The sequence below is a fragment of the Euphorbia lathyris genome, chromosome 2 (assembly GCF_963576675.1).
Source record: "Euphorbia lathyris chromosome 2, ddEupLath1.1, whole genome shotgun sequence".
Lineage (NCBI taxonomy): Eukaryota > Viridiplantae > Streptophyta > Magnoliopsida > Malpighiales > Euphorbiaceae > Euphorbia > Euphorbia lathyris.
This window is the reverse complement of record NC_088911.1, coordinates 91963720-91978615: the sequence shown is the minus strand read 5'-3', so window position 1 is coordinate 91978615 and position 14896 is coordinate 91963720. Positions and strand designations below refer to the sequence as shown.

At 35.9% G+C, this 14896-nt stretch overlaps 3 protein-coding genes across 8 annotated transcripts; 1 reads left to right on the top strand and 2 right to left on the bottom strand.

Moving 5' to 3' along the window:
* The first annotated feature begins 624 nt into the window (after window positions 1–624).
* Window positions 625–6063, top strand: LOC136218947 (G-type lectin S-receptor-like serine/threonine-protein kinase At4g27290). The gene is made up of 7 exons (XM_066006126.1): window positions 625–2112; window positions 3284–3412; window positions 3556–3716; window positions 3807–4017; window positions 5021–5258; window positions 5342–5492; window positions 5571–6063. Exons 1-7 carry the CDS (start codon window positions 843–845, stop codon window positions 5874–5876), a joined length of 2466 nt encoding a protein of 821 aa, XP_065862198.1. The 5' UTR covers window positions 625–842; the 3' UTR covers window positions 5877–6063.
* An 83-nt stretch (window positions 6064–6146) lies between these two features.
* LOC136218950 (G-type lectin S-receptor-like serine/threonine-protein kinase SD1-1) lies at window positions 6147–10638 on the bottom strand. Of its 5 annotated transcripts, none has more exons than XM_066006133.1 (7): window positions 8373–10638; window positions 7923–8258; window positions 7478–7638; window positions 7190–7400; window positions 6873–7110; window positions 6644–6794; window positions 6147–6489 (listed from the first exon to the last, which is right to left on the bottom strand). In XM_066006133.1, exons 1-7 carry the CDS (start codon window positions 9190–9192, stop codon window positions 6211–6213), a joined length of 2196 nt encoding a protein of 731 aa, XP_065862205.1. In that variant the 5' UTR covers window positions 9193–10638; the 3' UTR covers window positions 6147–6210. The 5 variants fall into 5 exon arrangements, with proteins under 5 accessions (XP_065862205.1, XP_065862206.1, XP_065862204.1 ...); XM_066006134.1 differs by lacking the exon at window positions 8373–10638 and adding an exon at window positions 7736–7847 and having other exon boundaries at window positions 7923–8062; XM_066006132.1 differs by having other exon boundaries at window positions 7923–10638.
* Window positions 10639–10792: 154 nt separating this feature from the next.
* LOC136218948 (G-type lectin S-receptor-like serine/threonine-protein kinase At4g27290) lies at window positions 10793–14896 on the bottom strand. 2 transcript variants are annotated; one of them, XM_066006128.1, is made up of 8 exons: window positions 13524–14896; window positions 13304–13417; window positions 13027–13187; window positions 12727–12937; window positions 12399–12636; window positions 12170–12320; window positions 11725–12026; window positions 10793–10811 (listed from the first exon to the last, which is right to left on the bottom strand). In XM_066006128.1, exons 1-8 carry the CDS (start codon window positions 14791–14793, stop codon window positions 10808–10810), a joined length of 2451 nt encoding a protein of 816 aa, XP_065862200.1. In that variant the 5' UTR covers window positions 14794–14896; the 3' UTR covers window positions 10793–10807. The 2 variants fall into 2 exon arrangements, with proteins under 2 accessions (XP_065862200.1, XP_065862199.1); XM_066006127.1 differs by lacking the exon at window positions 10793–10811 and adding an exon at window positions 10863–11010.

Genomic DNA, 14896 nt, shown 5'->3' with positions numbered 1-14896 from the left:
ATTCGCAATATATTAAGGAGGTTCACATTAGCGATTTGTGAACATCAAATCCTATAGAAGTATATTTATAAATCCGTAAAAACCTTGCGTATAACATTTTTAATATTGTAATTGTTTATTATGCGTTTAAAATAAAAAAAAATAACTTACATGGTGTTTGTATTCGAAGATTGAATGTGATTTGAAAATGAATGATGAAGCTTGAAAGTGATTTGAAGAAGAAATCCAAATAATTCTGGAAAACGTTTGTTATAGATATACTAAAAGTATTTTTTTAAAAATATGTAATGGAATAATCTATAGCATGTATTGAATAGATATAAACATGTAAAAGTGGCTCTGATTTGGCCGTATTTGTAAATCGACCTTATTTTGATGGTTAACCTTTTTTAAGTTCCCTCTCCAAATCCCAGTTTTCACTTTGGCTTAAATTTTTCAACTGCCACTTTCTCCTGCAGCCAATAGGAGCCACAGAAAAAGTTGAAGATTGACGCAGAAGTTATGTCTCATTCGTTGAATGCGACTGCGACAAAATTGAATTCATATCTTTGCTTTAATGAGTTTCTGCTGCTTTCAAAGATAACTCTTTCATTTCATTTCATTATTCACATTCACATACACACACCTGGTCAAACATTTCTAGATCATCTCCTCTGCCCCCACCCACCACTCTTCCCACAAGTAAAGTTTGCTTGACTTCAACACCCTATTTCAATATTATCAAATATGAGGCTAACAAAAATTCCTACTTTATTTATCTTTTTTGTTCTTATTCGATTCTGTTTTTATACCTTAAGCAGAAATAACCCATCATTTCTTGGTAAAGGAAATCCAGCATATCCATGAAAAGATTTCACCTTTTTTCTTGCTTCTCTGTGTTTTTCCCTTTCTTTGTAATTTCCTCCATTGCTGCTGTAGACACAATAGCTTCCAACCAGACTTTAAGAGATGGTGAGACTATAGTGTCTTCCAATGGCAGATTTGAACTCGGATTTTTCACCCCAAAAGATTCAACCAATCGATATGTTGGAATTTGGTATCCTTTCTCCAATTCAACTGTGGTTTGGGTTGCTAACAGAGAAACCCCAATCAATGACTCCTCCGGAGTTCTGCAACTCACCACCGCCGGAATTCTTCTTGTGCACAATTCATCAAACACTTTGATATGGTCATCCAATTCAACAAAAAAGGTAAATAATCCGGTAGCTCAGCTTTTGGATTCAGGAAATCTTGTTGTTAGAGAAGCAAATGATAGTGATGAAGCTAATTACATATGGGAGAGCTTTGAGCATTTAGGCAATACGTTTCTTCCTGGAGTAAATTTCGGCCGGGACTTATTGACAGGCAGTGATCGATATCTTATATCCTGGAAAAGTCCTAATGATCCTTCTTTAGGTGATTCTACAACTAGGCTTGATCCCAGTGGATATCCACAGATATTTATCAGAAAAGGTGAAGACATAGTGTACCGTTCAGGACCTTGGAATGGGCTTAGATTCAGTGGGATGCCTAGTTTGAAACCAAATCCATTTTACACTTATAAGTTTGTTTATAATGATGAAGAGATATATTACAGGTATGATCTTGTACCCAATTCAGTGATGTCAATGATGGTGCTAGATAATGATGGTGTTTTCCGGAGATTGACATGGTCTAATACCACTCAAAACTGGAATCTTTACTTAACAACACAGGTGGATAACTGTGATAGGTATGCTATATGTGGTCCATATGGAAGTTGTAACATTAATAATTCTCCTCCTTGTTCTTGCCTGAATGGATTTGTGCCGAAAAACAAGCAAGCTTGGGATTCAGGGGATTGGCTTGATGGATGTGTGAGGAAGAATGAATCAATTTGTAGAAATGGAGAAGGGTTTGAGAAGATAGTAGGTGTGAAATTGCCTGATACTAGAAAGTCATGGTTTAATAGGACAATGGACATTAGAGAATGTGAAAGTGTTTGCTTGCAGAATTGTTCATGTACAGGTTATTCAACTTTGGATATCACAAATGGAAGTGGATGCTTGCTTTGGTTTGAGGAACTTGTTGATATCAGAGATTATAGTGTAGATGGACAAGATTTTTTCATTAGATTGGCCGCCTCTGATTTAGGTATGACTTCTTCCCTTTAATTTGTTTTGTCTTTCTACTTAAGAAATGAGCTAATGCTTAGAGGTTAGAGTAATTTTTTAATTGAGAAAGTTAGAGAAAATCTTGCTTCTTGTTCATTATGTTGACGTATGAATCCATTTAGTGGCTGCTAGTGCTTTTTCTTTTGTATAAAATTCTGTTAGTCAATTGTTTATGATAGTAAGTAAGAAACAAAAACCATATTATATTGAACTTACCAAATATGCTATAAGCGAAAAATTCAATGATTCACACTTAAACCAAATAAACAGACAAAAGTGTTTTAGAGCAAGTAAAACAATTTAAGTATTCAAACTAAATATATCCAACAACCAATCTAAATGTGTCTAAAAATTAAAGATAAATTTAAAATCTTTAAAGTTCAGGGGTTTAATCATATGCTTTTTACCATTTGTTTACTTAATCATCTTATTGTTTTTAAAAGAGAACAAATAACTATTTTTCGGTTTTCTTTTTTCTAAATTTTGGGTACATGCATGTCCAAAATCTGAAGAAGTTGAAATTAAAATTGAAATACCTTTGTTTTCTGACTTTGAGCAATACCCATTTGAATTAATATGAATTTTGAATTCTACTTCCAAAACTAATACATATAAAAGACTAATAAAAAAGATATATAAGTAGAATTGGTTATATTGACACCATATACAAACATCTTACGTTAGCTAACGAATAAAAATGAGTCCTTCCAATGCATGCTAATTTTTTATTATTATGTGCAAAAGATATATATGTAAGTCCCTCACCTTTTCAATTTTTCTTCAGATCTTTAATTTCCTTACATATTGAGCCTTTCACCAAGGTCTAAGGGCTTTTGCTAATGGAGCTGGGTTAATCCTTAAAACCGTGAAAGTTTAAGGGTTTAATAAAATATGTGAAGCTTAATCCGTGAAAGTTTAAGGGTTTAATAAAATATGTGAAGCTTAATCCTTAAAACCGTAAAAGTTAAAGGGGGCTTGATCATGTGTTTATCCTTGAATTATTGATTATTTCATAAAAGTTCTAATTAAGCTACTGTAAATGGTGAAATATTCTATATATCGACAGAATACTACGCAGCAACTGTGCTCTGTGTAACATTTGGCAGTGCTGCCTTATCTGCTTTTACAAGTTGTTTTCTTTGGTTATACAGAATTAACTAATAGCAATAAGAAGGGAACACGAGTTTGGGTTGTAGCCGTTTGTGTGTTGGTTGCTGCAGCATCTATTCTTGCTCTCTGCTTGATGTTGCATTTCAGAAGGAAAAGGCTAAGGGGACTAGGTAACCGCTATTAACTGACTGCCAAAATGCATCCTTTCGTTGCTATGATTAGAATGAATTTGGGAAAAGAAAAAAACGATAAAGCATATTCGATGGGAAATGTTTTATATGTTCCTCTATGAACTAAAGTTGTTATCTTGCAGCAACCAATTCCTTTATGATGCAAGAAAGGGAAATGACAAATGAAAGCAGGCAACATGAACTAGAGCTGCCTCTTTTCGACTTGCCAACTATCACCAACGCCACAGACAATTTCTCAGGTTACAATAAGCTTGGAGAAGGTGGATTTGGACCTGTTTATAAGGTATGAATTGTAGAAAGATGATATTTGTTACCCTTGTCATTCATACGTGCTAGCCGGAAGCTTTAGTAACCAATGCAAATGGCTTATCAGGGAACTTTGAAAGATGGAAAAGAAATAGCAATAAAAAGACTTTCCAAGGATTCCACACAAGGGCTTGATGAATTCAAGAATGAGGTCATCTTAATTGCGAAACTTCAACACAGAAATCTTGTGAAGCTTCTCGGTTGTTGCATTGACCTTGAAGAGAAAATGTTGGTCTATGAATACATGCATAACAAAAGCTTGGATGCCTTCATTTTCGGTATTGCTTAATTATTCTATGTCAGGTTTCATAAAAAAAGTTTTTCTCCAGTTTCTGTTACAATTTATTGGTGTTATAATTAGCTATATTCGTTCATTCATATTTTTAAGGGTAAATTTCAAAAAAAACCCCTGTGGTTTCACTTTTTTGCCAAAAAAGGATTGTGGTTTTTTTCGTTTCAAATACAGGACTGTGGTTTATTCCGTTACACTATTTACGGATTTGGTGAAGATGCCGTTAATTTGCTGACGTGGCTGAAGGGCAATTATGGGTTTTTAAAAAAATTGGGATAAATTTTTTTAAAAACAACCCTGTGGTTTCACTTTTTTTGCAGAAAAAGGATTGTGGTTTTTTTTTCTTTTCAAATACAGGACTGTGATTTATTCTTTACACTATTTACGGATTTGGTGAAGATGTCGTTTATTTGTAGACGTGGCTGAAGGGCAAATATGAGTTTTTTAAAAAAATTGACTATAAAAGGCTTTGAACAACCATGTGAGATTGCGCTCATGTGAGATTTTATAGTCAATATTGTAGCCACAAAATAGTTATAAAAAATTCATCGGTAAATATTGTAGACCCAAAATAGTTATAAAAAATTTATTGATCAATTTTTTTAAAAATCCATATTTACTCTTCAGCCACGTTAGCAAATAAACGACATCTTCACCAAATCCGTAAATAGTGTAAAGAATAAATCACAGTCCTGTATTTGAAAAGAAAAAAAACCATAGTCCTTTTTCTGCAAAAAAGTGAAACCACAGGGTTTTTTTTTTAAATTTACCCTAATTTTTTTAAAAACCCATAATTGCCCTTCAGCCACGTCAGCAAATTAACGGCATCTTCACCAAATCCGTAAATAGTGTAACGGAATAAACCACAGTACTGTATTTGAAACGAAAAAAACCACAGTCCTTTTTTGGCAAAAAAGTGAAACCACAGGTTTTTTTTTTTGAAATTTACCCTATTTTTAATGAGTTGAGTTTGATCATATTGTTGTCAGATCAAAAGCAACGCAAATTGTTGGATTGGCCTATGAGATTCCAAATTATCAATGGGATTGCTCGTGGACTTCTTTATCTTCATCAAGATTCCAGATTGAGAATTATCCATAGAGACCTCAAAGCTAGTAATGTATTGTTGGATCATGATATGAACCCAAAGATTTCAGACTTCGGCATGGCTAGGAGTTTTGGGGGCAATGAAATACAAGGAAACACAAAAAGAGTTGTCGGAACATAGTAAGTCTATTTAGACCATATTAACAAATATAATCAATGTTTCAATGATTGGAGTTTAAATATTTCTTACACTTGTTTTGCAGTGGTTACATGTCTCCTGAGTATGCAATTGATGGGTTATTCTCGATAAAATCCGATGTATTTAGTTTTGGTGTTTTGCTACTAGAGATAATAAGTGGGAAGAGAAACAGAGGATTCTATCATCCAGACCACCAGCACAACCTTCTTGGACATGTAAGTATCAAATTGATTTCTATGATATCTTATTGTCCTACGTTGACTGCATAACAAATAGTTTTTCTGAAACTTCAGGCATGGAGACTATATCAAGAAGAGAAGACAACAGATTTGATTGATGAATCATTGAAGGACTCTTTCGTATCAGAAGAAGTTTTACGTTCAATCCATGTGGGTTTACTATGCGTTCAACGGAATCAAGATGATAGGCCTAATATGTCAACCGTGATTTTGATGTTAAGTAGTGACATTACATTACCTCAACCTAGAGAGCCAGGATTTTTCACTGAAAGGAACGTATGCGAACAAGAATCTTCGTCTAGTAAGATTGATACATGTTCGGCAAATGAAATTACCATTACATTGCTACATGCTAGATAGGGCACATTTTCTACTGATGTTCATGTTTTTTTAATTATTGAGTGAGTATAGTATAGTTTTCCGTTTCTGTCTAGTCCTTTTAATCCTGGGAGATGGGGAAGGGAGAATTTTGAGGAACTCTATGATATTACTAATTGTTGTTTTGCTCAGTAAATATTCAAGTAAATAGCCTCTTCTTTTTACAGAATATTCAAGTCTATTTCCGAGATTATATTCACTTCAATGAAAATATAGCAAATGAAGATATGTAACATCACTATTACAGGGAGTGCAACATATACTTCAATTTCAGCTTTCACAATCACAACCCCATTCACTTGGAAGCAACGATAGTCTAGCGTGGTTCTAATAGTGTCATGCTAACTTCACACGAAATAGTCGCCTCAGGTGGATTCCTTTCCAGAAAAAATCCAGGCTGTTTAGGCTGAGGCAATGGAATCTCACTGCTCAACATTACAACGACAGATGACATGTTGGGTCGATCTTCTGGTCTTTGTTGTGCGCATAACAGAGCTATATTGATACATCTTATCACTTCACTTGGAGTGCAGGAATCTGTTAAACATTCGTCTACAATTTCCAGTGGCGTCCCTTTAGTCCATAGCATGTATGCCTATGACAAATCGAAACCAAATATCAATAGGCTCAATAATCTGTTCATCATGCTTCAGGAGTTTTTGCAAGTTTTAAATGTCACCAGATTGAATCTCATAGGCTAAGATGTCAAAATGTTGACAACTATAAGTGTCAGAAAAAATAATACTTACATGCCCCACAAGGTTAAGCTCGTGATCTGGATGACAAAATCCTCTGTTTTTCTTTCCACTTACTATCTCCAAAACCATCACACCAAAGCTAAAAACATCAGTTTTCACTGAGAAGAGTCCATCCACTGCATACTCCGGTGACATGTAGCCGCTGCAATATTATTGACAAGAAAAACTTCTTAGGCACGGAAATGATAATCACAACTAAGTAATTTAAGAATATACATACTATGTTCCGACCACTCTTTTAGTATTTCCCTCAATTTGATCTACACCAAATATTCTTGCCATGCCAAAGTCTGAAATTTTCGGATTCATGTTACTATCCAGTAAGATGTTGCTAATTTTTAGATCTCTGTGAATGATCCTCAGTCTAGAGTCTTGATGAAGATAAACAAGTCCTCGAGCAATTCCATCGATAATGTGGATGCGTGTAGGCCAATCTAACAGTTTTCTTCTAGTTTGATCTACATCCAATATCTTACATATATTAGATAGACCAAAATCAAGACAATCAATTGAATTCAGGAATGGTGAAATTCATACCAAAAATGAAGGAATCTAAGCTTCTGTTGGGCATGTATTCATAGATTAACATCTTTTCATCTTCATGAATGCAACAACCAAGAAGTTTCACGAGATTGCGATGCTGTAGCTTAGCAAGTAATGTAACTTCGGTTTTGAATTCCTTCATTCCTTGGCCAGAACTTTCCGAAAGCCGCTTCACTGCTATTTCTTGCCCCTCCATCAGTGTGCCCTATATCGTCAATGGTAATGCTCAGGCAGATCATTAGCGTGATAACAACAGTAAGATTAATATACATATTTCGACACCTTATAAACAGTTCCAAAACCACCTTCCCCCAGCTTGTTGATGCTTGAAAAATTGTTAGTGGCTTCAGATATGGTGCACAATTTAAACAATAGCAAATCCGTTTCTTCTTCGTTGTCTCTAAAATTGACTTTATTCTCTCTATAACCTATGTTTGACTTCCCTGGAAATGGACACAGACAAAGTTTTGCTTTCTATCATGTTATGATTAATGTAAAAACCAGTAATCCATTTCATTGCTACTAACATTTAACTATTACCATATTTTCTAACATTTATCCTCCTCCATATGCGAAGGAACAATAACATGATAATGATGGATAATGAGACACATAGCAATTATTCCTGCTTTCAGATTACTAGGTAGTCCATCTGTAATAAAAAAGATAAACAAATAAATAAGACCTTGTAACCATCTAATGTTTGAACATAGTAAGAGGAAAGTACCTAATTTTGGGGCAGCCAAACGTACATACAAGTCTTGTCCATCAGCATATGATTCCTTTATATCAAGGAGGTCGCGGAACCAACGCAAGCAGCCACTTCCATTATTGCGAATATCTAAATTCGCATACGCAAGGCAAGAGCAGTTTTTGGCACACAAGCCCTCACATTCTGCCAGACTTAAGCTCCTGTCGAACCAAGAACTTGATGTATCTGGAAGCTTAATTCTTTCATACTTGATAAATATATCATCATTATTGCAATCAGTAGTTTTCCTCGGAACACATCCTGCGGACCAATCTCTCAAAGCCCAATCCCTTGGAGACTTGGGTTCAAACCCTTCAAGGCATGAACATACATCAGAATTAGTGGTGTTACAAATCCCATATGCTCCACAAAATGCATAATTTTCACACTGATCTACCGGTGAATATGAAAATAACATCCACTCACGTCTTGCATCATCCCATAGCAAACGTTGCGCAATGCCGCTTGGATTTAGTGTTACCCTCGAAATCATTGACCGGTTCCTGATCTCGTACTTGTAATAGATTTCTGTCAAATTGATCACAAATTCATATTGGAACAGTGAATTAGGCCTATCCCCTGCAAAGGTTAGTCCATTCCATGATCCTGCTCTCATTAGAATCCAACTTTCCTTGTTTAGAATCAGCTGCGGATACCCACGGAAGTCTATTTGTAAATGAAATTCCCCTACTGCAGGATCTTCCTTGCTCTTCCAAGATGAAAGCACCCGGTTAGTGCCTGTTCCCAAGCTGCCTCCTAACTTCATTCCTGGCAGTAAAGTATCAGCTGGATGATCAAAACTTTGCCACAGAAAGTTTTCTTTGTTACTATCATTTGCATCTCTTACAACCAAATTTCCTGAGTCCAAGAGCTTGGCAATTGGTTCCTTTGCTACTGTTGGTGTATTAGTTGACCATAAGATATCGTTTCTGATGTTCGCGATGACAAGGCTTCCTTGGTGAGTGATGTTTAGACTTCCTAGATTATTAGAAAGTGGATTTTCTCTGTTGGCTACCCACACAAATGTTCGAGGAGATATATCCTTGTACCATAATCCCAGATACCGACGATTTGGATCAGCGAGACTGAAAAAGCCTAGCTCATACGTTTGGCCTGCTGAAACTAGAGTGTCTCCATCTCTCAAGGGTTGGTTTGGGCTAATAGTGTCAAGTGCAGAGCTGATTCTAGGTGAGATTAACAGCAAATTGAGGTAGAATAGAAACGTGGGAAAGCCAAAACAAACCATTGATTGGTGTACAAGTTTCTCTCTTTCTTAGCTCAGAAGCATAAGATTACAGAGAATGCAGGGAAAGGCAAAGTCAACCCAAAACATGAGTTGATTACTTTTGCTTTCAGCATAAGAAAAGTATAATGAAGGGCACATCATGGTATTTGCCTAGAATTCATACTGTCTTGCAAGCATTTGACCAAATACTCTGTCTGAAGACCAATATAATGTATTTTGTCAAACTATACCCCAGTTTAATGTTTTTCCAGAACTATAATTCAAACTAATGTGTTTAACTTTATTAGAAAAAAAGTTGTTTTTCACATATTATAAACGCCCTGTACAGAAAAACACATTTTGGGGGAAGAAAAGTATAGACTATAGTAAAGGGCACATCATGGTACTTGTATATGAATTTATTATGTCTTGCAATTATTTGACCAAGTACTCTTATCTGACCAAGTAGTTATAGAGAAACAAGAACAAAGTTAAAAAATTAGCAAACCCTAAACTTATGGTGAATTACACTCATTGTCCCTTAACATTGACTTTAATTTCTTTATGACCACAAAACTTCAAAACGAGACATAAAAATCCATGAACTTTGGCCTTATTAACATAAAAAAATCCCCTATGAAAATAAACGTCCTCAAAATGACGGAAGAGGATCTCAAAATAGAAAAGTCCAAAAAGTAAAGTTGTTTAGAATTTTATGTCCTATAAAACTATCATTTTCAAATTCTTATTTTTGGAGCTTTCTCTCCTTAAACAATCATTTTCTCTCTCTTAACCAATCAACACTTAAATGACTTCAAGACCAAATAATTCAAGAATTAAAGTTCTTTAGAATATCATTTCTGCATGTTCTACCATGAAGGATTAACTGTTGTTAGAGTTATCAAAGGTTAAGAGACATTTATGTTAATAAATACCAAACTTCAGGGGCTTTTATGTGTGGTTTTGAAGTTCAAGGGTCATAAAAGAATAATGCCAAAGTTGAGGGCCATAGATGTAATTTACCAGCTTCTCCGTTACTTCTCCAAATACAGTTGCATTTTGGTACTTAAATGATGATGATTTAGAGTTGGAATATGTTGTTTTGTATCTATTTCTAGAGACCCTGAAATTCAGAAAACTCATTGATGCCAAGCTTGTAAGGCCTATTTCTTCAAGGCTTATTGAAGGATTCAATGAATTCTACATTTTGTTGAAAATTATTAAAGTGTCTCTCCTTCTCAGCTTCGTCTTCGTAGACTAGTCCAATGTTAGGCCTATTTCAGAGTGAGCGAGACCGAGATTGAGATGCACATAGACTCACTACCAAAAATGCCACAAAGAAGAGTTTGTTTTGAACAACAGAGACCATTGTTTCTGCTTCTCAGTGATTGTAATTTGTGTTGAAAAATGAACGTAGTTTCAGTAAGGTGAGGTGTTTGTAGAATATGAGTAATTGTGTTAAGATTATGGGTATTTATAAAAGATCTAAAGTTGCATTATCATCATCATGGAATTAGTCTTTGATTTTATAGAGCACAACTAAAGCTAATCGAGCCCAACCGAGCTTTGACCTGCTAACGAGCTTGAGGTGTGCTTTGAGCTCAAAATACTATTCGCGCTCGGCTCGTTAAGGAAATTACCTGTTCATGAACAACAAATTTATTTTGTTTACAATCTTTGTTTGCGAGCAGCTCCTTAATTTTGTTTACGAACGTTTTTCGCGAACAGCTCATTAATTATGTTCATAAACAACCTCACGAGCAAAGCTTGTGAACAATAAACAAACTGCGCGAGAACAGTTCGTCTATTGCTCCTTTATTGTGTTGTGAAAGAGCTCACCTATTAGCAAATGAAAACATATCATATTTAGCAAATGAAAAAAAAATCAAGTTTAGATGTTTAATATATAAAAAAGCATAAATGTTTTAATTCATCGATGGTCTCAAAATCCCAAACTTTTACAAAATCCTAAGTTTGTCTCTCCATCACCCAAGAAATACTATTATTAAAAAAGTAATCGAATCGAGCGTACTCGCGAGTCTGTTCATGAATATTATAATCGAGTTTGATTATAACCGAACTTGCTCACGAGCTTTCAAGCCGAGTTTCGCCTTACTTAAACTCGGGTAGTTTACAAATCGAGCTTCAAAATCATGCTCAAGTTCGGATTATTTATAAATCGAGCCGAACGGCGAACCTTTCATGATAGGCTCGGCTCATGTATAGGCCCTAAGCACCGCAAGTTAATTGTCGATTATAACTTACGTACTGCACTTCATTATTGGCTAAGTATCTAAAATATAAGGCAACATTCTTTCTTTTCTTAATTTCAAAAAAAAATAAAAATAAAATGATATTACTAATCACTCCTGTTAATCCTGGGAGATATAGCAAATGAAGAATTCTGTGAAAGTATATGATATTTCTTTCTATATTCAATGAAGATATAGCAAATGAAGTATGCAAATCACAATTATAGGGAGTGAAACTCGTACTGAAAATTTCAGGTTTCAGAATCACAACCCCATTCACTTGGAAGCAATGATAGGCTACCTTGGCTTTAATAATGTCACACTAACTTCATTGGCAGAGAATGATTGATGGCTGTTTGATGATATAGATGCCTCAGGTGGATTCCTTTCCAGAAAAAATCCAGGCTGTTTAGGCTCAGGCAACCGAATCTCACTGCTCAACATTACAACCACTGATGACATGTTGGGTCGATCTTCTGGTCTTTGTTGTGCGCATAACAGAGCTATATTGATGCATCTTACCACTTCACTTGGCCTGAGGGAGTCTGTTAAACATTCGTCTACAATTTCCAGTGGCGTTCCTTTAGTCCATAGCATGTATGCCTGCAACAAATGGAAACCATAGGCTCAGTGATGTGTTCATCATGCTTCAGGAGTTTTGCAAGTATTAAATGTCAGCAGATTGAAGCTCAGAGGCTAAGATGCCATAATTTTGACAACTATAAGCGTCAAAAATTAATACTTACATGCCCCACAAGGTTACGGTCGTGATCTGGATGACAAAATCCTCTGTTTTTCTTTCCACTTACTATCTCCAAAACCATCACACCAAAGCTAAAAACATCAGATTTCACTGAGAAAAGTCCATCCACTGCATACTCCGGCGACATGTAGCCGCTGCAATATTATAGACAAGATAAACTTCTCAGGCACGGAAATGATAATCACAACTAAGTAATTTAAGAATATACGTACTATGTTCCGACCACTCTTTTAGTATTTCCCTCAGTTTGATCTACACCAAATATTCTTGCCATGCCAAAGTCTGAAATTTTCGGATTCATGTTACTATCCAGTAAGATGTTGCTGAGTTTTAGATCTCTGTGAATGATCCTCAGTCTAGAGTCTTGATGAAGATAAACAAGTCCTCGAGCAATTCCATCGATAATATGGATGCGTGTAGGCCAATCTAACATTTTGCTTCTAGTTTGATCTGCAACCAATATCTTACATGTATTAGTTAGACCAAAATGAAGACAATAATTTGAATTCATGAATGTCCTTAATCTGGTGAAATTCATACCAAAAATGAAGGAATCCAAGCTTCTGTTGGGCATGTATTCATAGACTAACATTTTGTCATCTTTATGAATGCAACAACCAAGAAGCTTTACGAGATTCCGATGCTGTAGCTTAACAAGTAATATAACTTCAGTTTTAAATTCTTTCAGTCCTTGGCCAGAACTTTTGGAAAGCCGTTTCACTGCTATTTCTTGCCCCTCCATCAATGTGCCCTATATATATCATCCATCAATGATAGTCCTTAGGCAGATTATTTTTATTTTCATAACAAAAATAAGATTAATTATACATATTTCGTCACCTTATAAACAGGTCCGAAACCACCTTGCCCCAGCTTGTTGATGCTTGAAAAATTGTTAGTGGCCTCAGTTATGGTGTGCAATTTAAACAATGGCAAGTCCATTTCTTCTTCGTTGTCTGTAAAATTGGCATTGTTCTCTCCATAACTTATCTTTGACTTCACTGGAATTGGACACAGACAAACTTTTGCTTGTTATCATTAATGTAATAAACCAGTAATCATGCTATGAAATTCTCTACAATAATTAAGAGCATTGCTGATAACATTTAACCATTACCATATTTTCTGACATTCTTTCTCCTCCATATGCAAAGGAACAATAACATGGTAATGATGGATAATGAGACACATCCAGCAATTATTCCTGCTTTCAGATTACTGCCCGATCCCTCTGTAATAAAAAAGACATGATTAACAGATGCATCTGTACCAAAAATAAAAAGATAAGTAAGAATCTTGTTCATCAACATGTGATTCCCTTATATCAAGGAGAATACCTAATTTTGGGGCAGCCAGACGTACATACAAGTCTTGTTCATCAACATATGATTCCCTTATATCAATGAGGTTACCGAACCAACGCAAGCAGCCACTTCCTTTATCTCGAATATCTAAATTTGCATACGCAAAGCAAGAGCAGTTTTTGGCACACAGACCCTCACATTCTGCCAGACTTAAACTCCTGTCAAACCAAGAACTTGATGTATCTGGAAGCTTAATCCTTTCATGCTTGATAAAGATATCATCGTTATTGCATTCAATAGGTTGTCTCGGAACACATCCTGCAGACCAATCTCTCAAATTCCAATCCCTTGGAGACTTAGGTTTGAACCCTTCAAGGCATGAACATACATCAGAACTACTGATGTCACAAGTACCATATGCTCCACACAATGCATAATTTTCACACTCATCTGCCGGTGAAGAAGAAAATAACATCCACTCACTGCTTGTATCGTTCCATATCGAACGCTGTGCAACACCGTCTGGGTTTAATGTAAACCTCGAAATCATTGAACTGTTCCTGACCTCGTACTTGTAATAGACGTCGGTTACATTAAGCACAAATTCATATTCAAAGACTGAATTAGGCCTATCCCCAGCAAAGCTTAGTCCATTCCATGACCCTGCTCTCATTAGAATCCCACGTTCACTGTTTAGAATCAGCTGCGGATACCCACGGACGTCTATTTGTAAATGAAATTCCCCTGCTGCAGGATCATCCTTGCTCTTCCAAGATGATAGAAACCGGCTACTGCCTGTTCCCAAGCTGCCTCCTAACTTCATTCCTGGCAGTAAGGTATCAGCTGGATGATCAAAACTTTGCCACAGAATGTTTTCTTCGTTACTATCATTTGCATCTCTTACAATCAAATTTCCAGAGTCCAAGAGCTTTGCAACTGGTTCCTTTGCTATTGTTGGTATATATGTTGACCATGATATTTCATTTCTGATGTTGGCGATCACAAGGTTTCCTTGGCGAGTGATGTTTAGACTTCCTAGATTATTAGAAAGTGGATTTTCTCTGTTGGCTACCCACACAAATGTCCGGGGAGATATATTCTTGTACCATAATCCCAGATATCGGCGATTTGGATCAGCGAGACTGAAAAATCCTAGCTCATACCTTTGGCCTGCTGAAACTAGAGTGTCTCCATCTCTCAAGGGCTGGTTTGGGTTAATAGTGTCTAGTGCAAAGCTGATTCTAGAGGAGATAAACAGCAAATTGAGGAAGAATAGAAACGTGGGAAAGCCAAAATAATCCATTGGTGTACAAGTTTCTCTTCCTTTCGTAGCTCAGAAGCATATGATTACAGAAATTGCAGGAAAGGCAAGTCAACCCAAAATTTGAGTTGACTTGATACCATGA

Coding starts and splice junctions, on each gene's coding strand:
- LOC136218947 (XM_066006126.1), top strand. CDS start 843: ATGAAAAGATTTCACCTTTTTTCTTGCTTCTCTGTGTTTTTCCCTTTC. Junction 2,113..3,283: donor ATTGGCCGCCTCTGATTTAG/GTATGACTTCTT, acceptor TTGGTTATACAG/AATTAACTAATAGCAATAAG. Junction 4,018..5,020: donor CTTGGATGCCTTCATTTTCG/GTATTGCTTAAT, acceptor TATTGTTGTCAG/ATCAAAAGCAACGCAAATTG.
- LOC136218948 (XM_066006128.1), bottom strand. CDS start 14,793: ATGGATTATTTTGGCTTTCCCACGTTTCTATTCTTCCTCAATTTGCTG. Junction 13,418..13,523: donor TCTGGCTGCCCCAAAATTAG/GTATTCTCCTTG, acceptor TTTTTATTACAG/AGGGATCGGGCAGTAATCTG. Junction 12,321..12,398: donor AAAAGAGTGGTCGGAACATA/GTACGTATATTC, acceptor ATAATATTGCAG/CGGCTACATGTCGCCGGAGT.
- LOC136218950 (XM_066006132.1), bottom strand. CDS start 9,192: ATGGTTTGTTTTGGCTTTCCCACGTTTCTATTCTACCTCAATTTGCTG. Junction 6,795..6,872: donor AAAAGAGTGGTCGGAACATA/GTATGTATATTC, acceptor ATAATATTGCAG/CGGCTACATGTCACCGGAGT. Junction 6,490..6,643: donor AGCTTAACCTTGTGGGGCAT/GTAAGTATTATT, acceptor GATTTGTCATAG/GCATACATGCTATGGACTAA.